Consider the following 24109-nt stretch of genomic DNA (forward strand, 5'->3'; position numbering starts at 1 on the left):
CATGACAGCAAAAAATGGGAATTTATTTAAAGATAACTATGAAAAATGCTGGGCTGAAGTGAAAAAAGACTTAGAAATTTGGTCAAATTTGAAGCTTTCATTGCTGGGCCGTATTGCTGCGGTAAAAATGAATGTATTGCCTAGAATGTTGTTTTTGTTTCAAACATTGCAAATTGTGGACAAAATGGACTGTTTCAAGAGGTGGCAGAGAGATATTTCTAAATTTGTCTGGCAGGGCAAGAAGCCTAGAATAAAATTTAAAATATTAACAGATGCAAAGGAAAGAGGTGGATTTGCCCGGCCAGACTTTAAACTTTACTATGAATCAGCAGCTTTTTGCTGATTGAAAGAATGGTTGCTTCTTGAAAACACTGACATTTTGGATTTAGAAGGTTTCAACAATGTATTTGGATGGCATGCATATCTGTGGTATGATAAGGTCAAAGCACATAAAGCATTTAAAAACCACATTGTCAGGAAAGCATTGTTTAATGTCTGGATAAGATATAAGGACTTATTGGAAAATAAAACTCCAAGGTGGCTGTCACCGATGGAAGCAAAAGCTCAGAAAAAGCTCAATATGGAGGCCAAATGGCCGAAATATTGGGAAATTTTGGAAAAAGATGGAGATAGACTAAAATTGCAGAGTTTTGAGAAATTAAAAATCAAAGTGCGAGACTGGCTTCATTATTATCAGATAATGGAGGCATATAATCTGGATAAGAAAATTGGTTTTCAGGTGGAAAAATCAAAATTAGAAACAGAACTATTAGAACCCAAAACTAAGATTTTGTCAAAGATGTATAACTTGCTGTTGAAATGGAATACTCAGGATGAAACGGTGAAATCTGCTATGATTAAATGGGCACAAGATGTTGGTTACAACATAATGATGGCTGACTGGGAACAGTTATGGACCACGGGTATGAAGTTTACGGCATGTAATGCCCTAAGAGAGAATATTATGAAAATGATTTACAGGTGGTACATGACCCCAGTCAAGCTTGCAAAAATTTATCATTTGCCCGATAACAAATGTTGGAAATGTAAAGAAATTGAAGGTACATTCTTTCACCTTTGGTGGACGTGCCCAAGGATTAAGGCTTTCTGGGAAATGATATATAATGAACTGAAAAAGGTATTTAAATATACCTTCTTGAAGAAACCAGAGGCCTTTCTCCTAGGCATAGTCGGTCAATTGGTGCCAAAGAAGGATAGAACCTTTTTTATGTATGCTACAACAGCAGCAAGAATACTCATTGCAAAGTATTGGAAGACACAAGATTTACCCACTCTGGAAGAATGGCAGATGAAGCTGATGGACTATATGGAACTGGCAGAAATGACTGGCAGAATCCGAGACCAGGGAGAAGAGTCGGTGGAAGAAGATTGGAAGAAGTTCAAAGATTATCTACAGAAATATTGTAAAATTAATGAATGATAGAACGATGTTGGATAGAAATTAAGTGGTTTCTAGCTGTAATGCTCTAAGGGAATATGAAAAAGGGGTTGTTAAGAGGTAAAAATCTAATGTTATTATTTTAAGATCAAAGATTAGGATAAATAAAGAGGGTAAGGATTTGCTGAACCAACAAACTGAACTGGAATACAAAAAAGGGAGGTATGAGGAGGTCCGGGAAACAAGCTAAAGAAAAATAATCAATGGAAAACTTGAGTGTTTTTAACCATTTTTATTTTGTATTTTTTTTTCTTTTTCATTTTTTATTGTAATACTTCAAAAAAATGCTAATAAATATCTTATTAAAAAAAAAAAAAAGATTTAGGGACTTCCCCCCTGCATGCAAAGACAGGCTCCGGCAGATTGAGCGGAGAAAACAAATATTGGGTCTGACAGTCAAGAAGGCACGTGCTGTAGAGGGAAATGAGGGGCAGGGGGGAAGCATCAACCTGGGAAGGTAGCCCATCTAGGAGAAAGAAAACTCTGATCCTAAACCACTGTTGATTTATGGCTATACACTTTTGTGATACAGTGGTGCCTCGCAAGACGAAATTAATCCGTTCCGCGAGTCTCTTCGTCTTGCGGTTTCTTCGTCTTGCGAAGCACGACTATTAGCGGCTTAGCGGCTATTAGCGGCTTAGCGGCTATTAACGGCTTAGCGGCTTTAAGAAAAAGGAAACAAACTCACAAGAACTCGGCAAGACGTTTCGTCTTGCGAAGCAAGCCCATAGGGAAATTCGTCTTGCGGAACGACTCAAAAAACGGAAAACTCTTTCGTCTTGCGCGTTTTTCGTCTTGCGAGGCATTCGTCTTGCGAGGTACCACTGTAAAAGCTTTGGAAGTAAACCCTGAGGAAAAATCTGTACCTGCTGCCATGCACAACATCTTCAGGAGAAGAAAAATGGCTAAGGAGTAAGTCCTATACAATCTGAAGTGGAATTCCTAAGATGTTCTGCAGCCAAGGGGAATCTTGTTGTCTGGGCACCCCAGGACCTCCACACATACTGCCTAGGCTTGTACCCCGGAAAGGTCACTTTGATGATGCTAATGCAGCAAAATCAATGTGGGAGTCAGCAGTTCTAAGTTACCATGGGATACCTTGGACTGGGAAAGTGACATAGATATACCATAAATCACATCAAATCAAAATATTAAAAGAATGGATAGCTCCTTGTTTCTAAAACAATGACCTGGCAGCTTTACATTTATGGTTGGGTTTGTTCACCAAAATAAAGAATATAACAAGAGCTCTATTGGATGAAACCAAGGCCTGTCTAGTCTAGCAATTCTTTTCTCACTGTAGCCAAACAGATGCCTATGGGAAGTCCACACGCAAGACAAATGCCCAATAGTATTACTGTTTCCAATCACAGTCCAAAGCCTTTTTCATATACTGTTTTGGTGCTTTTGTATTCATTTACACTATGTGGGTTTTTTTCTATTTGATGTTTAAAATGACTATGAAATGGCAAAATAATTCTTTTTTTGATGCAGATGCCGATGGCATATAAATGTTAAATTAACTAAGAAACCTGAACCGCAAGACAGTAGAAATATGGCTACATGTTCTGCCAGCAGTTTGCTATTTAAGCATCATTCTAGTCAAGGTCCAAGAAGAAATAGAAGATCACGGGCACAATGCATTTTATAGGCGGATGATTTACAGTGCACCTAATTTTAATTTAAGATCTCACATAATACAATCTTTTTTCCTAGAAAAAAATACAATTTTCCAGCAATACGTAGCATACAGAATGAATTTGCCTTCTTTCAAAAATATGTTCAGATAGTTATACAATTCAGTTGGTTAACTGGTTTCAGCTTCAACTCAGTGGGTTGGATCCAGACTTGGGAGTAAATCAATGGCTAACTTAAGTCCTATTTATTTCAGTGGTTCTACTCTCACCATGGCTGTCTGGATCTAATCCATTGCATTGTTCAAAAAGCCAGTTTAGAAGACACATTGCAAGTAATATAGATTGTTTATAAAAGTGGTCTCCGGCTGCAAAAATGCAATGGAAAATGTATCTAGAGAAGAGTATTTGTTTGTTTGTTTTATTCAGGAGATGTTTAAAATCAATAGTATCTAAAAAGAAATAAAGCACGTGTAACTTCTACATGTCTAGATAGGCTTGTCTGAACAAAAATGTTTTAAACAGATACCCAAAAGAGAACCGTGAAGGTGCTTGCCTGATGTCAAAAAACTGCCAAACTAAAACAGTGATTTTTTATGAGATCCTTGGAAGATAAAAGGTGGTAAAGGTAAAGGGACCCCTGACCATTAGGTCCAGTTGCAGACAACTCTGGGGTTGCGGCACTCATCTCACTTTACTGGCCAAGGGAGCCAAGCGTACAGCATGTGGCCAGCATGACTAAGCTGCTTCTGGTGAACCAGAGCAGCGCATGGAAACGCCGTTTACCTTCCCGCCAGAGCGGTACCTATTTATCAACTTGCACTTCATGCTTTCGAACTGCTAGGTTGGCAGGAGCAGGGACTGAGCAACTGGAGCTCACCCCGACACAGGGATTCGAACCACTGACCTTCTGATCGGCAAGCCTGAGGCTCTGTGGTTTAACCCACAGCATCACCCATAAAAGGTGGCGCATATATATATATATATATATATATATATATATATATATATATGTAATAAATGAATGTGGAATTTATGTTATGTAACACTACCACAGTGCTAGTTCTGCAGATCAAAGAAGTTGAGTGGGCACATATGGGTTAAGGTGATCGTGCAAGATAAACTGGTCTCAAGCTGTTAAGGGTTTTATATACTAACAGTAACAAAATGAACATGGCCTGGTAGAAAATGAGCAACCAGTGTAGATTTGCAAGCTGAAGTGCTTTATGCTGACAGGGGTTGACTCCTGCCAGCAACTAGGCTGCAGCATTCTGCACTAACTACAGCTTCCGGATCGTTTGAAAGGGAAGTCAGACATAAAGAGTGGATTGCTTTAAAGCACTCTGATTCACCCAAACCTGAACTACTGTAATTGATCTCTCTCAGTCCAGGTATGGCTACAGTTGTTTCACCAGTCACAGCTGCTAAAAGTACGTACATCTGGCCACTGAGGCTACCTGAGCCTCCAGTGACACAGCTGGATACAGAAGAACCCTCAAGCTGGGTACCAATATCTTCAGAGGGAGTGAAACCCCATTCAGGGCAGACCATTGACCCATTCAATAAATGGGCACAGGAACCACTCATCCACAATGCCTCCATCTTCCCAGGATTCAAGCTCAGGTTATTTTCTCTCATCCATCCCACCACTGCATCCAAGGACTGTTTGAGGGCCTGCATGGCTTCTCCTGATACATATATTATGGAGAAATACAGCTGATGGCACCTGACCACAAAACTCCTAATGACTGCTCCCAGTGGCTTCACAGCATTGAGTATGGAATAGTAGCCTGCAGCACTCCAGTGAACCAAGAAGCACCTCCCGATGCTTCTCTCTGGACACGGTCATGTAGGTGGGTCTGAAACCACTGTAACACAGTGACTCCAGCTCCCATTTCATGGATCTGGTCCGGGTGGATACCATGGTGAATGGCATCAAAAGTCTCAAAGAGACTTGAGAAGCAGGAGCAAGGTTGCACTCCCCTTGTCCCATTCTCTGCATAGACCATCTATCAGGGAGACAATGCACTATTACATTAAGAGTTTCAACCCTGATTAAAATTATGGTATAGCATTTAGCTAATACTTGCTGTTTCCAATAAACTTAGGGATCAGTTTCCACAACATGAGATTAATGTATATCAGTAAATAATCAAGACCATGATTTAAAACTGTGAGTTTCGATATATATATTTATCTATTATTCCCCCTTAAAATAAGTATGAATGCTACTTTGAAAACCAGACTCAATAGCCTCCACTCCAAGAGGCAAATAAAGAAAATATCCTGAATTTTCTATGCCTTTGCCCAGAGAAGTGGGAGCCCTATTGATTATACAAAATTAATGAAATGTATGAAAATGTATTATAATACAGATAGCTGCTTAGTAAATATGAAAGTATTTATAATCTCATATTTGAACTCCCAATAGGCTAACTGCATATTTGTCAGTATCTTGCTAAATAACTAGCATGGTCAGCTATGGCGCTCACTGGCAAACTCCCCACCCACTAGGCAATCTAAGCTACACCAACCACATGGTTACTACTGAAGTGAAAATGCTGCTCTGTTCGAACTATGAAGAAGAATGATTTACAAACACCATGATCTGATATACATGCAGTATTTTACCTTCTTCCAGAAAGCTTATACTACTTATATTTCCAACTTTGCTTGACAAGAGGGTGGTAGCCCCATCCATTTTAATGTGCGACTACAGGTTGTGTACACAAGATCTTCTCATATAATAGAATATTTCCCAGCTCTGATACAGCTAGAGGCACTGCACATGCTGATGTATCTGTCACTCTCTTCACCACACTGCGCCAGTCCTGTGTCCATGGGGCCCAAACTGCAAGAGAGTCTCCATACTGCAGCCTGTTTTGGTGTGTAAATCACCTTTGCGGCACCCTTGCATGCCCTTCTCTTCAATCATTCAAGCTTAAGGACAGCCAACAATTAATAGTCAGCCTTAGCGCTTCAAAAACACAACTTCAAATAATGAAGTAGTAGACATTTAACACAGGCAGGAAAATATGCAATGCAATGAAATGACTAAAGTAAGCTGACTGATAATAATACTCTGTGACCTGATCACATATGCTTTAAGAAACAAAACTACAGATTTGAATCCACTTGCTGATCATTTAATTCACCAGTTTGGCTGTCAGCATTTTTCTATATTTAGTATGCAACATGCTACAGTTTGCCATTACATACCAAGGAAGACCCCTCCTCAACACACACACTTACTTGATCTGTCCCACAGTGTAGCGGGTTCAGAGAAACGAGAAGACTCATTTTCCAGAGCTACTTTCAGTTCACTTGTAGAACCTTTGGAGTGCCTGTGAAAAAGTCTGCTGGCAAAGCCTTCCAGTCTCTGCAAAGCATTAGCAGTCCCCACACTCTGGCTGCCCTGTAACTCCTTCTGGGCTGCCATCTATGTACATTTAAGGTGTACGTTAGAGGCAAGAAACAATTCTCAACTTAAGAACTTAGCACAGAAGCCGAGGACTAAGAATGTGTCCGACTTCCTGTATGCAGTGTGCTAAAGCCGCAACTGCTGTTCTGCTTCCTGTTAATATAAAACCAAGCTTCAAGAGCTATTCTCAGCAAAAGGCTCTTGATATCAGCTCAGGGTGGTGACTAGAGGGGGAAAAAACCCTGTACTGTTTGCATGTTAACTCTCCACTTCTGGGGGGGGGGGGGGGGGGAGAGAGAGAACCACCTCAGGGAGATGAGAACAAGCATGTGTTTTGTTATATTGAAAAGGGATAACAGAAGCCAGGATCCAGAAAGCATAATTTGCTTTTAGTTTATTAGCAGTGTTAGATATTATAGTTTACTACTGCAGATTAAGAGAAAAATTCAAAACATTTCCTGTTTAGAAAACTTGACGGTATATCTGTATACTGCACATAGTCATTCGATTCCTATAATGTGCAAGTCATATCCATGCTAAAAAAGAAAATGTGTTTACATGCTGCAGGGCATGTACACACAGTAAATATGTGGTCAGGATCCAAAAACCTTGGCAGGAAGCCTCTTCCCAACTTCTAAAGAACTAATTAAATAGCTGCACTTGCTGCTGAGCTATGCTGCGCAGTGTTACAGGGGTCACCTAAGGTCCTACTCAGTAGCTACGTTCATCCAGGGGCTTTGCAATTACAAGAAAAGTAATTGAAAAGAACCTAATAGCAAGAGTCCCGGCCCCCCGCAAGATATTTGATTACTTTTGGTTTCATACACCGAGGCAAATAAGTATGACTCCTAAGCCACAGATGTAAAAATTCCACACACACACAAAATAATTTGTGTTTGTATGTGTGGATCAAAACAATAATTTAAAAAAGAGCATCAGAAAAATGTTGGGAAGAGGAAAACCAACAACCCTACAAAAAAACTAGTTAGCAACTTTTACTTGTTTGAAGGAAAACAATTGACATCGGAGATGCCCCTAAAAAAAGTACCTTAGACGGAAGCTGTGCACCCACCCAGATTCAACCCCGCAAGGGCCTGGCTGTAGTCTTTCCCTCAAGAAGAGGAAAAGGTCTTTACTGTAATAACCATGGAGGGTCAAGATATTCCACTCAGTTTCTGGGCATATGGTTGAAGAACATCCAGGGTTCTTACCTAGTAGATCTGGCAAGACTCATGAGGTGTGAAAACCAGGGATAGTGGGGGCCTATTTGTGCTATTACAGTGGTACCTCCGGTGATGAGCAGGATCCAATCTGGAGGCCCGGCCGTATCCCGAAAATTTCGTAACTGGAGGGCCGCTTCTGCGCATGCACAAAGCACACAGAGCGCTTCTGCACACGCGGCAAACTCACTTCCAGGTTTGCCACGTTCGCAACCCTAAGATTACGTACTTGAGGGTCCACTGTATAATCACCTGTGCCTGATTACCTCCCATCTTCCTTATCAATGCTGAGATAAGAGGGGGAGGCAAAAATGCATAGAGATTGCCTCTTAGGCAAGCAGTCCTTAGGACATACACTATATGTTTCCCTTCCCTGACACCTTGCTGTGACCACTCTTATCTTTTTGTTTTCAGACAGATTTAAGAATATGGTTCCTCTCTTGTGAAAACCTGTGGAGTTGACAAATCATTCTAAGTCTGGTGACTTAGCCAGTCCCTGAAATGTTCCATATCCCCTTGCCTCTCTCCCTGCACTTCTGCAGAGTGCACCTTCCTTCGCCATGCACAACTGGGCGCAGGCCTCCCCTCTCCCTCCCACCTGCACACAAGATGTTTTTGCCTGTTCACTCGCACTCCCATTACAAGGTACTGGCCTAATTATTGTCCATTGCCTTTATTCTTCTCCATTGCCTATCTCAGAAAGACCAGAACAGATGGGAGAAGGCAATGTAGCTAACAGCAAAAGCTACCCCAGCTTGCAAAAATATTACTTGCTGTTCATTTTTATTATCTCATTAATCATGAAAACCTTACCTAAAGGACAATACAACAACAACCTTACCACAAATTTCTGAACTTCTACAGTATTGTTAAAGAGTCATTTACAATATTGCCTTGGGCATGAGCATATGTATCCCTTCACAGGATTGCTGCTTGTGACACTACAAGCTTGCATAAAATGAAAGAAGAGAAAAGCATGTATTTACACCGAAATCTGTTTGAGTGACTGTTAGGTTGCTCTCCTAGTAAATGATAAAAGATGTTGTAAAGGTAATATTGATTTCCGTATAATTTTAAGAAGAGATTTGTAGAAAGGTTTTAGGTTCACAAAATGAATTTTAAAAATATAAATCTTGATTTTAGAACCTAGACATGCCGCTAGAAAAGTTTCAACATATTACAGGTGGTGTTCATGTGCATTCTTTTTATTTTTAAAAAACGAAGAAAGTGCACGTTAGAAAAAGGACGATTATGTTGTGACATATAAGGTAAAGGTAAAGGGGCCCCTGACCATTAGGTCCAGTCGTAACCAACTCTGGGGTTGCAGCGCTCATCTCGCTTTATTGGCTGAGGGAGCCGGCGTACAGCTTCCAGGTCATGTGGCCAGCATGACTAAGCCGCTTCTGGCGAACCAGAGCAGCACACAAAAATGCCGTTTACCTTCCCGCCAGAGCGGTACCTATTTATCTACTTGCACTTTGATGTGCTTTCAAACTGCTAGGTTGGCAGGAGCAGGGACTGAGCAACGGGAGCTCACCCCATCGCGGGGATTCAAACTGCCGACCTTCTGATCAGCAAGTCCTAGGCTCTGTGGTTTAACCCACAGCGCCACCCGCGTCCCTACATTGTGACATATATGCACCCCTTTAATCAGTACCAGCATATTTAAGCATCTCCCAACATAAAACTCCCATTAGTTACTTTCAAAAACTTAAGCAAGAGCCTAATCCATGTATGATAATCTTTTCTGAAAAGGATCACCAGTGTTCAGGGAACGTGGACTTTCAGGGAAGGGAATCAGACATGGATTGAAAGGGTTATGACCGTTAATTTTACACTGCAAGAACAAACAACTCTCAGGAAAGCACCATTTTTTAGTTTGGCCTGCATAGGCCTGCATAGGGGGTAAAATCCCACTGAATTCAATGGTACTTACTTATGGAGAAAAATATATTGAACTGCTCTGTAACGTGAAATTCTCCTTTAATTCTGTATCCTAGTATGTATACATACCCAATTAGCTAATATGTTAATCTGTAGTGAGCACTGCCAGAGTCATCCATCAAGCTAAATGAACAAACCTGACTATACCTAGAATCCAAAGAACTGCTCAACTAGTTACATGTGCCCAGAGGGATTTGAATTCATGTTCTGGAAATGCCAGCGCCAGCCCCACCCCCACTCATGCCAAACACTTTTACAACTGAGGGGTCTCTCAAATCAGTTTGTGATATAGCATAGGGAGGCTTAAAGGCAGAAAAGGGGTGGGGGTGGGGAATCTCACCAAATGTGTCCAAGTCCCTAGGGTGCTTAAAGTAGATATCTGCTGTATAATGAATATAGCCATTTAAACAGAACAGTTAATATATGGGAGATACAGTATAGATATATATATAATCAGTCTAGAACAAACAGATATCCTACATCTTGCCAGCAGAACTTTTTAAAGCATCTCAGAAAGTCTCTCTTTAGCATGAGAGCAATGTAAAGATGAGGCAGCAGCATTTCTATAAATAACATCGCCAAGAGGAAGTTGTTGCTATGGCAGCGCTCGCCACATTTCTATTTTAATTCAAAAGCTATCTACTGGCACCTACTGTCTGAAAGTTAAAAATGCAGCCACTAGTGATACAACGTAAACACATTTATGCCAGAGGAGACAAATGCTGCCCCAAGAGATTGTGTCTAGGCATGAATCCAGAAAGTATTGCACTTTCTTTCATGCAAAGGAGAGGAAAGGCCATCCAAGATTTGGGGGGGGGGGATTCCTGCTGCAGCTTCCTGGGTTATATGTGCTAGCTCCTGTCCCCAAACTTGCAAACAGAAGCTCTTACTTTTAAGTAAGAACAAGATCTTTATTCTGGCAAGTAACAATATAGGCTCTAACAAACACAGGGCTTGGGACCAGGGTAAAACATTCACCACTCAAAGGAAACAATGAAGATGTCCCAACAAGTTTCACCCACCAAGCTTTTAAAGACAAGGTGTGGTATACTCACTCATGAGACTCACTTGCCTTGCATGAATGTTGGGGTTGCAACAGCACAATCTATTGGATGGGTGGGTCTCCTCCCATCCACAAAGGCAGCGACTGATTCTAGGCAACAAGACTGCACCCCTGCTTGTCAGACTCCTGTTCAGTCACTGCCACCTCCTGTTCCACCTCCTCCCTCGGCTGCTCAAAGCCCTCTTCGGCCTCCGCCAAGGCCCTGTCCTCTGGAGAAAGGTGGGGGGGGGGGGAGAGCAAGCATCCTGCTCCTTCTTCTGAAGCAGCTGGAGTCAGGGCAGAAAGGAGAGGTCTCCACTCCTCCAGCCAACATTCAGCTTCCTCCAATTTCTTTTCACTCCTGTATCAAAGCAAGGACTCCAGGACCCAGCCAGAACTTCATGCCTCTTTCCCAAAGCCCATGCCTCGCTTACCCAGCTTTGGGAAGGCGGCATGAGGGCTGGGGTGTGGGGGAGAGCATCAGATTTTGGCCTTGCTCTGCACCCTGTTGTGTGAATGGAACACTGCTGGATACAACTGCATACATCTGAACTAAAGTTTATTTTAAAACAGTTTTTAAAACTGCCATAACTTCTCAAAATGCACGTGGGGAACGTTTACTGTTACACAAATTTTAGCAAGTGCAGAAACACCCTAAATTTACTTTGTGTTTACAACAGAGGGTCACAGAGATACCTCAGGTTGTCACTGTTTCACACATTGGAAAACTATGGTTTATAGCTATGAAAATGATGCGCTGAGTCATGGACTTTCACACATATCCCCTTTTATCTTTTGTGGATGCAGCTTTCCATTAGGTCTGTACTGGAACTATGGCTAATCACTTTTCTTTAAAAAGCCACCGTACAAAGCCAAGATTTAAAGCTGATTCACAGACCATGCCTTATTTCAAAGCCATTACCCCAAGTTCCTAGATCTGGTGTAACAGAAAACTATGGCTAGCTGCTGTTTCCTAGCTTGTTTCATCACTTACCCAAAGAGAGGAGTGAAGTGGCTGTATGATGGTGCAGAAGGCACCTGAAAATACTTATTTGATCAGGTGGCCATAATCATGGTTCTAAACCTGGCTTGTTCTTAAGCCATGGTCTCCCAACTCTAGAAATATGGCTAACTTAAAATCAAAAGTGGAAGCTTTCCCTCTCCCTCCTGTAGACAGCTCATTTGAATAGCTCCTTCCTTCCCATGTTAATTTGTCTGAGTTTTAACTACAGTTCATGTGCACTGGAATTAATCCTGGTTAACACTAACAAGAGTTCGCAAGGATTGCTAACTAGTTTCAGATCTTGTATGAAATCCAAGTTTTGTACAAACTCTGGTTAGTACTAACCATGGTTAAGAGCAGGAGTAAGAAGGTGATATAATTTACATAAAAGAGTGGTATAGGAAAGAATGCACAATCCTGCAGTCTGATCTGCCTCTGTTAGCCATGGTTAAAATGATAGATATTACAGCTCCACTGGCCTATATAGTTTTCACAGTCCCCCCAGCCAAACAATCTCTGAATTATGATGTACACAGTGTCCAGCCATGGTGAAATGGACAAGCCCTAAAACTGACACCTCCACGGCTACAGCTACAGTGCAAGGCAAGTCACCACCTTGGAATACGTAACGTTTATGGTTCCAGTGTTTAATCTATTAAAATCAGTCACCTAAGGCTTTCGTCATAAATTAAAAAGTGCTCTGGAAGTCTCTGATGCTATTCTCTGCACCTTACTAGATGAAAGAGAAATAGCCACTACTTCTACTCTGTATCCAAAGCTAGAACACTATTTGCCTTTCATGGTAAAACTACAATAGGTGTTCGTCTAACAATTAGAATCAAAGGAAACGAAAGCAGACAGTGCGTATGTAAAATCAGTCTGGATCTTCCACAGTACTGACAGATCCTGAAGTTGTTTAATTCTTAACCCATTCTGGTGAACAATTATAATTAGGAGTGTTCTGGTTTCTCAAACTGAGTGACTTATATTTTTTTTGCTTTTTAGAAAACTTCATAGGGACTAGCCCTTTCCTTCAAGAACCTGTGAGTCCAACTTTTGCTTTGTTTATTTGAGATGACCTCAGGGTCATGAGCAGCATAGTGGTTTCGAGATATTACCTGCAGCACACTTAAGAAAACCTGTATTTCTGCATATTGGAGAGTTATGGGCAAACCCCCCCCCCCCATGTATCAAAGCACAAAAAAGTGCAAAGCATGTTGTCAATCAGAAGATGATCTGGAAAAAAAGGTGCAGCTAGACGAAATATATTTTATTAGCCTAGAAGCTCTTCAAAACAGTTGCAAGCTTAAAAACCTAAGATGATTTTTTTAGGCTAGAGTGCCCAGATATTTTTTTTAACAAGCAAGCAAGCAAGCAAGCAAGCAAGCAAGCAAGCAAACAAACAAACAAACAAACAAACAAACAAACCATAAGCAATGTTTGATTTAGACAGATTTCGAAGATTGTTTGAATAATTTTCAACTCTGATGCCAGGAGATGGAAATATAATACTTCTTATATTCATTAAGTGTTTTCCTTTATCTTGGGCTTCTGGAATTTCTCTTCTTTTGCAGCTAGCTACAGTTGGATTGCACCTGGAACTTTAGACTGTACTATGGCCATGTGTGCCATGGGACGCAGGTGGCACTGTGGTCTAAACCACTGAGCCTTGGACTTGCTGATTGGAAGGTCGGCGGTTCGAATCCCTGTGACGGGGTGAGCTCATGTTGCTCGGTCCCAGCTCCTGCCCATCTAGCAGTTCGAAAGCAGGCAGTGCAAGCAGATAAATAGGTACTGCTCTGGCGGGAAGGTAAATGGCGTTTGCATGCGCTGCTCTGGTTCACCAGCAGCAGCTTAGTCATGCTGGCCACATGACCCGGAAGCTGTCTGCGGACAAACGCTGGCTCCCTCGGCCTATAGAACAAGATGGGCACCGCAACCCCAGAGTCATGTGCTTTCCACTATTTTCATCTGCAGAGATACATTTAGACCCTGACAAGACAGCTATCATTCATACCCACCCGCCTAGAAACTGAAAGGTAGAAGTAGCAAAAGATACTTTTTGTATTGCCCTCGAAGGATGCATCATGACAGTTACAACATACATCGGTTGGAATCCCCAAAGCCCCCAATAACAATAACTTGAGCTCAATGTTAACCAGAAGGCCATCTCTTAATCGTATTAAGATCCAAGAGCAATGATTCCAACTATGTAGCAAGTTTTCAAGTTGAGGGCATGGAGATGCCCTCAAATGTTGCTTAAATAACCACAGACTTCTCACACACCCATGAGATTCACCAGGCTCAAGCTGAGCATCTTCTAGAACAGGAGTTCCCAAACTGTGGTCTGCAGACCACCTTCTTGGTCCACAATGTGCCTGTAAAAATACAATTAAAAATCAAACAACAACTAGCACAGCACATTACAATTCTACAGCAGGCAGATTAAGTGGTCTGCAAAGACCTCCAGTGCTTTTTAAGTGGTCCGTGGGAAAATGTTGGGGAACCAATGCTCTAGAAAACACTGAGCTAACATTAACAATACTCCTTCTGAGCAGATGAGGAAAACTATCAGTTGTGAGGTTGCTCATCTCTCTTTGCTTTTCTGTTAAAAGCAGTAAAACTGACCAGATCAGAAGCTGTTTGCAATATGATCTTATCAGTTCACTACTATTTATTTGTATGAAATATGCAGAAGCATCTGTAGCTAGGATAACAGAGTATGCATAGAATTAGGCTTGTACAATAAGGTACCAATAAGGCACCAATATTAGAATAGGATAGGGTCATGTTAGCAGTAGTGAAATTTTGAAATATGCACACTTATTTTAATTTAACAGCTTACCTTGCTGTTAAAATAAGTGTGCATATTTCACACTTACGCAATAAGCACACGTATATTTTAGTTTAAAACATTGAAGATATGGGGTAAGGGAGAAATATGAATGTAAGGAGAAATTTGAATATGCAGTCTTAATGGATAAATGAAACCTGGAAAGGGGGGGAGAAGGAAAGTCAATGATTGAGTGTACGGTTATATTTAATGAAATGTGAAGCAATGCAATGAAAATTTATAAGTAGAACAAAATAATTAATTTAACAGTTTAAGCAAACAATCAATGATGAGACAGATAAATAAAAATTATTTTAAACTAGTTGGCTACCCTGGTAAAAATGAAAATGTAGACAATTCTCACAGCTGTACCTAATGTGTTTGCAATTATTCTGATTATATTAAACCTCTCAGATCTTCCTATTCAAGTTACAGAATGTCTGCTTTCTTGCTTTCAAATACAGATTTGATACAAATCACTTTTAAGATGGGTGCATATCATAGCACAGAAACTCACCCAAGTACAGTAGATTTGTACTCCAGACCAATGGATAATTAATGACCTTTTTCAAACTACTCTAACTTAAAATTTAAAAAGAAAAGCTACTCAACAAGAGAAGCCAATAATTTAGAGAGCACTTCCCACTGTTTCCAGAGTCTATATAATTTAAAAATAGACACTATCATTAGAAAATGGCAATCACATACAGGCAGTTCTATCTATATTGAAAATCAGTAAGCAGTAAAGACAAATAAGAAGTGGACTGGCATACTGCGCAGGCTTTTACAAAGCTACTTTGCCTGATCAGGCAACTAGGAAACTATTTTTGTATAAACAGAAAGCAAGCTGCTTCTTTTTTCTTTCAGGTTGTCAGTGTTCAAAATGCCCAACTCAGGTATCTGAACTTTTTTTGGTCTTATCTGAAAAGTTGATACTGATGTACAAAACAGCATCTTAGAAGAAAGGATGTAAGTCGCTGGGTACAATATGGCTGACCACTGCACCACGTTAACTGATAGCCATGTTCATGCAGAACTGAGTGGGTGTGGCCACACCACGCTCTTACATGCACACAGACCCATGTTGTGCATGTAACTAGCTGAGGATGGAGGAATATCACCCCTCTACCAATCATTAAATGATCAACCTGGTGACCAGGGTGGGGTGTAATTTTCACTTCAATCAGGTGCTGCAGTGTGCACAATGGCTAAACCTCTGCACCCACCCCAAAATATACACACACTCCTAGCTGCTGTTGGGAGTTTTGAGTGGCCAGAAAAAATGTGCTTGGAGAGCCAAGGGCTAACCATTCCTGATCTTGATAAATCATTAGCACATGCTTCTTACAAGAGCAACTCACACAGCCAGTTCTAACTATATGATGATTGTTCCTATAGTTAAGCTCATCATATATTGAAATAGTATGGAGTAGGCAAAGCACAAGGACATAAACAGTAGAAGGAAGGCACAAGAACAAACCAAATACCGTAAATTCTGGCGTATAAGACGACTTTTTAACCACAGAAAAGAGGTTTAAAAGTCGGGGGTCGTCTTATACGCCGGGTATCTGCCCCCCCCCCGCTGCTGCAGCGGTGGCTCTGAAGTAGCCGCACCAGCAGTGGGCTCCGCTCTGCACTGGGAGAGAGCCGCCAGGCACGGAGTCCGCCCACTGCTGCTTTGGAAGGGCTCTGCTCCACTCCAGGCGGCTTTCTCCCGGTGCGGAGCCCGCCCCCCTACTGCTTCTGAAGCAGCGAGTGGCTGGCTCAGCTCCGTGCAGGGAGAAAGCCGCCCGGCGCAGAGCCCGCCCCTCGCGCTGCTTCAAAAGCAGCAGCAGGGGCGGCGGGCTCTGCTCCGTGCCGGGCAGCTTTCTCCCGGCGCGGAGCTGCCCAGCATATTAGGCAACTGGGCTTATAAGACAAACCCCCAAATTGCAGCTGCCAATTTGGGGGGGTTGTCTAATACGGCCAGTAGCCTAATACGCCGGAATCTATGGTAGCTAACAAGGCAGACTCACTAGATTTACTGAGGGGCTTCTGAACCATCAGGGGTGTGGGCAGAAAAAAATCTAGAAGATTTTCCACCGCTTTATTTATTCATTAATTTTTTTATATTTCATAAATTCATTAGTAACAAGGAAAGTATGCCTAGTGCATATAAATAAATAAATAATTACATACATACATATAGGGAAGCTTGGCAGTTTCCAAATTATTGACTTTGTTTGCTAAATACAAATAAAATAAACATGCTAAATTAGATTGCTCTCAAGGGAACCAGACACTTTTCTGCTACAAACTGAAAATCTTCTGCTGCAAATTGCCATAATGTGCATAAGAGATTTTTCCAATTCAAAATTTCCTGGAAAAACCACACCCCTGGTTTTGTAACTTGTCACTCTATTGGACACGAAAGTGAAACAGAACTGCTTAGAACTTTAAAAATCCAGATCACTCTTCTGAGTTTTGTAACTTAAGGGCTACATGATTCCTATCTGCCTTAGACAGAGACCACAGGAAGGCCAAGTATTAAAATCACATGAACTCAAATTCAGCAATAATGCAGCAGGGCATATAACCTCAAGAGATTTGTTCCATTTTAAATTGTCTTTTTGAATCTACAAACCATCTATGATATGATATACAGAATTTGTTCAATGTGCCAGAGTTTGAACATGATGGTATTATATTACTTCCAAAGTGAAAGGTACTTGGTTGCACCAGCACACACATGTGCAAAGTATACATCTTTGGAGTAAAGTAAACTAATCAATTACAGTAGTACCATCAGATATCCTAGTTGTTGCTTTCATTCTTTAGTATGCAATGATGAGGTTACTTCAGGACTCATAACAGCTGCAATTTTGTACATTTGCTATAAGGGACGCGGGTGGCGCTGTGGGTTAAACCACAGAGTTTAGGGCTTGCCGATCAGAAGGTTGGCAGTTCGAATGCCCGCGACAGAGTGAGCTCCTGTTGCTCAGTCCCTGCTCCTGCCAACCTAGCACAGTTCGAAAGTTAAAGTGCAAGTAGATAAATGGGTACCGTTCCGGCGGAAAGGTAAACGGTGTTTCTGTGCGCTGCTCTAGTTCGCCAGAAGTGGCTTAGTCATGCTGGCCACAAGACCCGGAAGCTGTACGCTGGCTCCCTCAGCCAATATAGCGAGATGAGTGCCACAACCCCAGAGTCGGCCACGACTGGACCTAATGGTCAGGGGTCCCTTTACCTTTACCTTATGTAGACTACAGTATAGTTCTCAACACATAATGTCTTGTGCTCAGACAGATTGATTATATTAGTGTGCAAGTTCATATACTATTTCTGATTTCTCAGTATGAATTTTGTGACTGACCATACTGTACATATATCCCAAGGCAAATGTTTGTGCATAGCTTCTTCCAGAGCCACAAGTTACTTTCTGCACCCACTGGCTTTATGTTAGACTGACCCTGCAATCAAATCTATGGCCTGTGGCGAAACAGAAAGGTTGTTTTGTTTTTTACAAAATCTTACACCCTAATCTTAAACACATATGCTTAGAAGACCCGTCCATTTCAAGAAAAGCTCAATGTAAATTTTGTGAATGGAAAATGATAAAATGCTTTCATAATGCTGTGTTTTAATGTTTTAACTATGCTGAAAGCCACCTCGAGTCTGAAAGGTATATGATAACTGTGGAGGTAAAATTCAAGCAGTCCTAACTAACAGCATTATGTTAGCAGGATGACCATCAAGAGATTTGGGTATGTCAGTCTTTAAAATTCTCATGCAATCACATATTTCACACAATTGCCTTTAGGACACACTTATTCCTATGATATTCACACACCATCACCAGTTATTACAGGATGCATACACAGAATGGAAAGCAAACAGATCTTTGTCAGAATTGAGAGGTCCCAGTGTAGCAGTCCACTGTGGTTCAGTGGTAGGGTACAGCTTTCATTCCATGCATCCGGTGTTGAACTGCAGCTAAGAGTAATGCTTCAACAAAACACTAAAACACTAAAGCAAAGTCTGAAAAACTTCCAGTAGCTTGCACACCAAGTCAATTGCGACTGCAGCTTAGGAATTTGAATCTTATGGACAGTCCAAGGCCTGCACATGGTAACATTTAGGAATCAGCATGTTCCACAGAAGTGGAACAACAGAAGCACAAGCAATATTTCAATCCAAGACACCATTACAAAAGAAGCTTGGAATACATTCAGTGAATACATTCGAAAGCTCACCTGGTATCTGTGGATGCCATCCTTAGGCACTTGTTTTTAGAAAGTTCATAGCTGTTCAGAGTTCACAGATGCACAGAAAAGTTACCAGTGACCACAATTCTAACGCAGAAATTCCCTCATCTAGCAGGATGCATGAGCATGGAACCTGGAATTGTCTAACTTTAGTATTGGGTACTATAGTTACTTCCTCTCATAATTATACACTTAACTTTTAAGACATTATTTTATAACCCAGCAATTGTCTGCATGGTGAACTGTATCTTTTTATTACTGAAATGTATAGGATACATACTTAATCTAATGCTCTGATGAACTGAAGTTTTAGATGCATTTCCCGTTTCAAAAATCTGCTGTTGTGTACTGAATACAGTGCAAAGGTTTTCATGTTTTAGAATATTTGTTCTTGCTTACGCTACACATGCTTTTTTGTTATTTGTATTCCAAGGGCAGCCTTGGCAATAAGTCCGCCAAAGTTACTATCCCACAGAAGTTGTTGTTATTATTATTTTTAAATTAAAGCCCCACTTTTCCCCACAAAGGAGTTGCTCAGTGACTTGCACACGAAGAGTAAGCAGAAAAGCAACAATGACACAACCAATAAAAACACATATTTTAAACAGAGAAGCAAAACAAAAACACAAAAAGCAGCAACAGCAGCACCAATCAATGCATTAAGTAGCAACAGAATCAAGAGCATGTTTAAAAATAAAAGCTTTCTTAGTGCCAAGATAATATAAAGAGCAAGGGGGCAGAGAGTTCCACACTACCACAGATAAAGCAGTCTCTCTCATCTGTTACCACGCACCTAGCCTTAGCCGGCAACACCAAATGCAGGAGGGGTTCAACATCCAATCTTAAAGGATAGGTACATTTACATAAGGGAAGGTGATGCTAATTAACTTGGTACTAAGTTGTCTTGGACTGTACAGTAAGAAGCACTAGCTCCTTTACTCACACATACCATGTTACTTATTTGTGGAACCATCAACAGCTGGAGCAAAAGCAATTTTCCATTTTAAAGCAGTTTCTCTGACTGGTCATCTGAAGGAGATTCTTACCACAGACAAGTGGCTATTTACATGCTTATTAACATTTAAAAAACACTATTATTTTTGCAGAGTTGTATACAACATTAGTCATACTCAGAGAAGACCCTTTGAAATGGTCCTGACTAATTTAGGTCCATTAATTTCAATGGGTCAACTGTGAGTATAATTTAGTTGACTACATGCCACAGCATCTTAGGTTATAGCAGCCTGAAAATACAAGCCAGAACTTTATTTTACTATAGTGTTTAAGCTACATCGTTGTTGTTTTTTAAAAAAGTAATGAAATTTTTTGTACAACTTCACAATTTGGTCCCTTGGAGATTCCAAATAATCTTGGGTGTAAGAATCATGTACTAGCCTACCTTGAAGAAAAATAAAAAAGGAAACACATAGGCTTGGTTCAGATATAATGATCCTGATCCAATAAGCCAGAGTTTGTTAGATGAAGTTGTGTCTGCACATTCTCCCCTCTCACACCATAATACAACACTTCTAGGGTTTGCTAAGCAAGTTTCCCATTACATTCAGCTGGAAAACTTGGTTTAATCTCTGCCTACTGACCGTAAGATGAAACCAAGATCTAGTAAAGCCTGGCTTGCAAACAGATCAAACCAGTTTTAGTGGTTCAGTTGTAACAGAAATAAACCACAAAAGATGTGCCAAAGCTGGGTCATGGCAGGTACAAAGCCAAAATGTGGGGACTAGATTTGTTCTTTAATAAAGCATCATTTATTAGACCAAGATTATTTCCTCTCTGCCAGGTCATGCACTCACAGATCCTTGTACCCAAATAAATTATAATCTATATTTTGAGAGTAGGGAGAGTTCAGAGGAAGAAACAAGAGTAACAAGGGATGAAATGTGAGCAAGCACAGTTGAGGGATGGAGACGAATGGGTTAAGCAAGGACTTCCCTGAACTGGTGAGCTCTAGAGAATTACTTGAAAATATTTGTTCTGGAAAGAAATTCCAGGCACAGCAATGGAAAAATGCAGAGATGTTTAAGGGATTTGGGCTACTGGTGGTGGCAGTGTTGGAGGAAGAACTAGATGTATCAGCAAATAAGGATAGAGAGATAGGTTAGAACAAGGCAGAAGGTGATATCCAATGTTAGTCATACTCAGAGAGCAGATCCACTGAATTAAGCCAATTTATTTCAGTGAGTATGGCTTAGCTGGATATCACCCAGTGGTTTTGAAGATAACTATGCTTAAGGCTATCTGTGAGGATATGTATAAAGCTGCTTTCCAGGCTCATTCTTAAAAAACAACAAGGCAAATAAAATTTGCTTTAAGCATTTCCCAAATCGTTAGAAGGCTAACAACTAGAATAAGTAAAGTGCAAGCTTTTCTAAATCTATGCAATATTCCAGTTGAGAAATATGGTCCCTGAGTCTGTTTGTGTAGTTCAGGAACATGTGCAAAGGGAGGTTACAAAGGCAAGTCAATGATTTCTTCCTTTGTGCATGGAGTAATCAGAAAACATCCACTAATCTAAACAAGATGAAAATGGTCAAAAACAGGTGAACTTTCTGCCCCACAAAAAAGAGAAAAGGTTACTTGAAAATAGATAACTACTGAGCCAATTCCAAATCAAACCATGAAGAGATCACCACTACCGGTAGTTATGCCTTATTTGCACAAACTTTAGAGTTGTGCCAAAAACATGTGATGAGAATAAACTTCCCCACTTTATCCTTCCTCAATGAGGCCAAAGTTAGCATGCATGTGATGATGAATACACAACAGCTCTAGAGCTATCCCAGCAGCACTAGAAGAATGAGAGAGCAAATAAGAACATAGGCTAGAGAGAAAACATAATCGGCTACCCACACTTTTCTGGTCCTTCTCTAGTTTCTTTATTAGGCCCCTTCTCCCCTCCTCTCAAGGTGCATAGATAATACAATCACAAAATTGGAAGGGACCCTGAGGATCATCTACCCCAACCTTCTGCAATGCAGGAATATGTAGCTGCTCCATACAGGGATCAAATCTGCAACCTTGGAATTATCAGCACCATGAGCTATCCAGGAGTCTGGCTACTTCCTTTGATGGCACGAGGAAAAATAACTTCTGGATAGTGCAGGATAGCCTTCCTGGAGTAGTAGGATACAATTCACTCTAGCAATACTGGTTTGTTTTGCAGCACTTTCAATATACTTCCTACTCTGCACCTAGTTTTCAGAAGGCCAGTGTGGGGTGGGGAAAAGAAGAGTACTGGGAGTGATGAATTCTTCTGGTATTTCATTCACTCCCTTCACCCATCAAGTTTTCTTGCTGTCCTCACTTGTAGTCCTATATAATTTTTATTTTGTGTGAAAAGGTTTGTGACCCAAACTCCATGATATAACAAAAATTGTAAGCACTGCGTGCATCAAGAAAGCAATTCTAGAACAGGAAAGGTATCTTCTGGAATAAGATCTAGTTCATTATCTCAAAACGATAACTCTATATATTCCAATTCATCTATCAATTAAACACTGCAAAGGGTTGGACTAGATTACCCTAAGGGTCCCTTCCAACTCTACAATTCAATTACTCTATGATTCTATCTCATTTTCTTTTAAGAAGCATCCAGTATTTTTAAACAACAGTCTTCTGGTATCTTAAAGACTAACAAAATTATGTTGGTATAAGCTTCTATGGACTACAGTCTACTTCATCAATTGCATGGAGTGGACTGTAATTCAGAAAAGCTTCTGCTATAATAAATGTGTTGCTTTCAAAAGTATCATGTAACCAGCATTTGAAATTCACCAGGTGCCAGGTGCATTTTTCACCTGACTACTGGCCACTTGCGACCAAGAGAGGATGCCCAGGTGCCAGAATGGCCCCTGACGTCTCCACCATCTGGAGGTGCATGCTTTGGGTCCTGACTGTTTTCACACACTAGCAACACATCCGGTAGAATACAAATTTCAAGCTGTCTGGCCCAAAAATGACAACTAGGCATTGTTTTGAAAACTGTACTCCTAGTTTAAGGAGCCATTTGGTGTCTAGCTTATATATCTGAGTTTCTAACAATGCATAACTGTGCTTTCTGATGCCACAGACTAATGCTGCTACTTATCTGGACAGTATTTTAAAGGCAATGACATTTCTAATTCCAGTTAGGATCCCTCTTTTTAAAAGTATTCACTGAGTCGCAGAAAGTTTTCCTTTAAATAGTACTTGTAAAGGTGGTTTCTGCTCAGACCCAACATCCTAGACCTCAAAGGCAAAGCCCCCTTTTTAGAAGTGCTGAAGCAGGTCCCACCAATATCAATTGAACTTAATTGGAGCTTTGTTCAGATGCATAATGGCAATATTGCTTTAAGACTGTATAGCAAAGAAATACATGGAAATTATTTTTCTATGTTCAAGTACAATATGTAATAGACATTACCTTACACAACATAGAACATGCATCCATATCCAGAACTAAAGTAAAAAAAGGATTGCATTCTTCTACTAATGCTATAAAGTTTGAAGAAATAAATAAATAACCACCACTACTAAAAATATTCCAGAGCCATACTAAATGCACCATGGGTGATAAAAGTTCAGCAACACACAAGATACCATTATATGAAGCTTTACTACTAAGTGCTACAATTATATTGTTTCCGTTTACCGTATTTTTCCCCCTATAGGACGCACTTTTTCCCCTCCAAAAATGAAGGGGAAATCTGGGTGCGTCCTATGGGGCGAATGCAGGTTTTCGCTGAAGCTTGGAGAGCGAGAGGGGTCGGTGTGCACCGACCCCTCTCACTCTCCAGGCTTCAGGAAGACATCCGCAGCCTAGGCAGCCCTGTGGGAGGTCCCGCAGGGATGTCTAGGCTGCGGATAGCAGCCTGCTTCCCAGAGCATCGGGCGCTCTGCTTTCAGGGCGCCCGCCACTTCGGGAACACATCCGCAGCCTAGGCAGCCCTGTGGGAGGTCCTACAGGGATGTCTAGGCTGTGGATAGCAGCCTGCTTCCCGGAGCGTCGGGCGCCCTGAAAGAGCGCCGGGCGCTTCGGGAACACATCCGCAGCGTGGGGAGCCCTGCAGGAGTTCCCCGCAGAGCTCCCCATGCTGCGGATAGCAGCCTGCTGCCCGGCGGGCAGGGCGCCCTGAAGCAGAGCGCCCCGCGCGCCGGACAGACATCCGCAGCGTGGGGAGCCCTGCAGGAGTTCCCCGCAGGGCTCCCCACGCTGCGGATAGCAGCCTGCCGCCCGGCGCACAGGGCACCCTGAAGAAGAGCGCCCCGCGCGCTGGGCAGACATCGGCCAGCCCCACAAGCTCGGGGGACAGCAG

General features: G+C 41.4%; 1 protein-coding gene across 3 annotated transcripts in view; it reads right to left on the reverse strand.

Annotated features, from left to right (window-relative positions):
* The window catches only part of PRKACB (protein kinase cAMP-activated catalytic subunit beta), a 57802-nt gene that overhangs the window by 29752 nt on the left and 3941 nt on the right, over positions 1 to 24109 (reverse strand). Inside the window, exon 1 of one of the 3 annotated variants that reach the window (XM_083620820.1) lies at positions 6346 to 6787. The exons of the other annotated variants lie outside the window; for them this stretch is intronic. Within the exon in view, the coding sequence (XP_083476946.1) occupies positions 6346 to 6532 (187 nt within the window). The 5' untranslated portion in view covers positions 6533 to 6787. Of the gene's footprint in view, positions 1 to 6345; positions 6788 to 24109 lie in introns of those variants that run through there. 3 annotated transcript variants of the gene reach the window in all.

Source organism: Podarcis filfolensis (genome assembly GCF_964270895.1).
Source record: "Podarcis filfolensis genome assembly, chromosome: 6".
NCBI lineage: Eukaryota > Metazoa > Chordata > Lepidosauria > Squamata > Lacertidae > Podarcis > Podarcis filfolensis.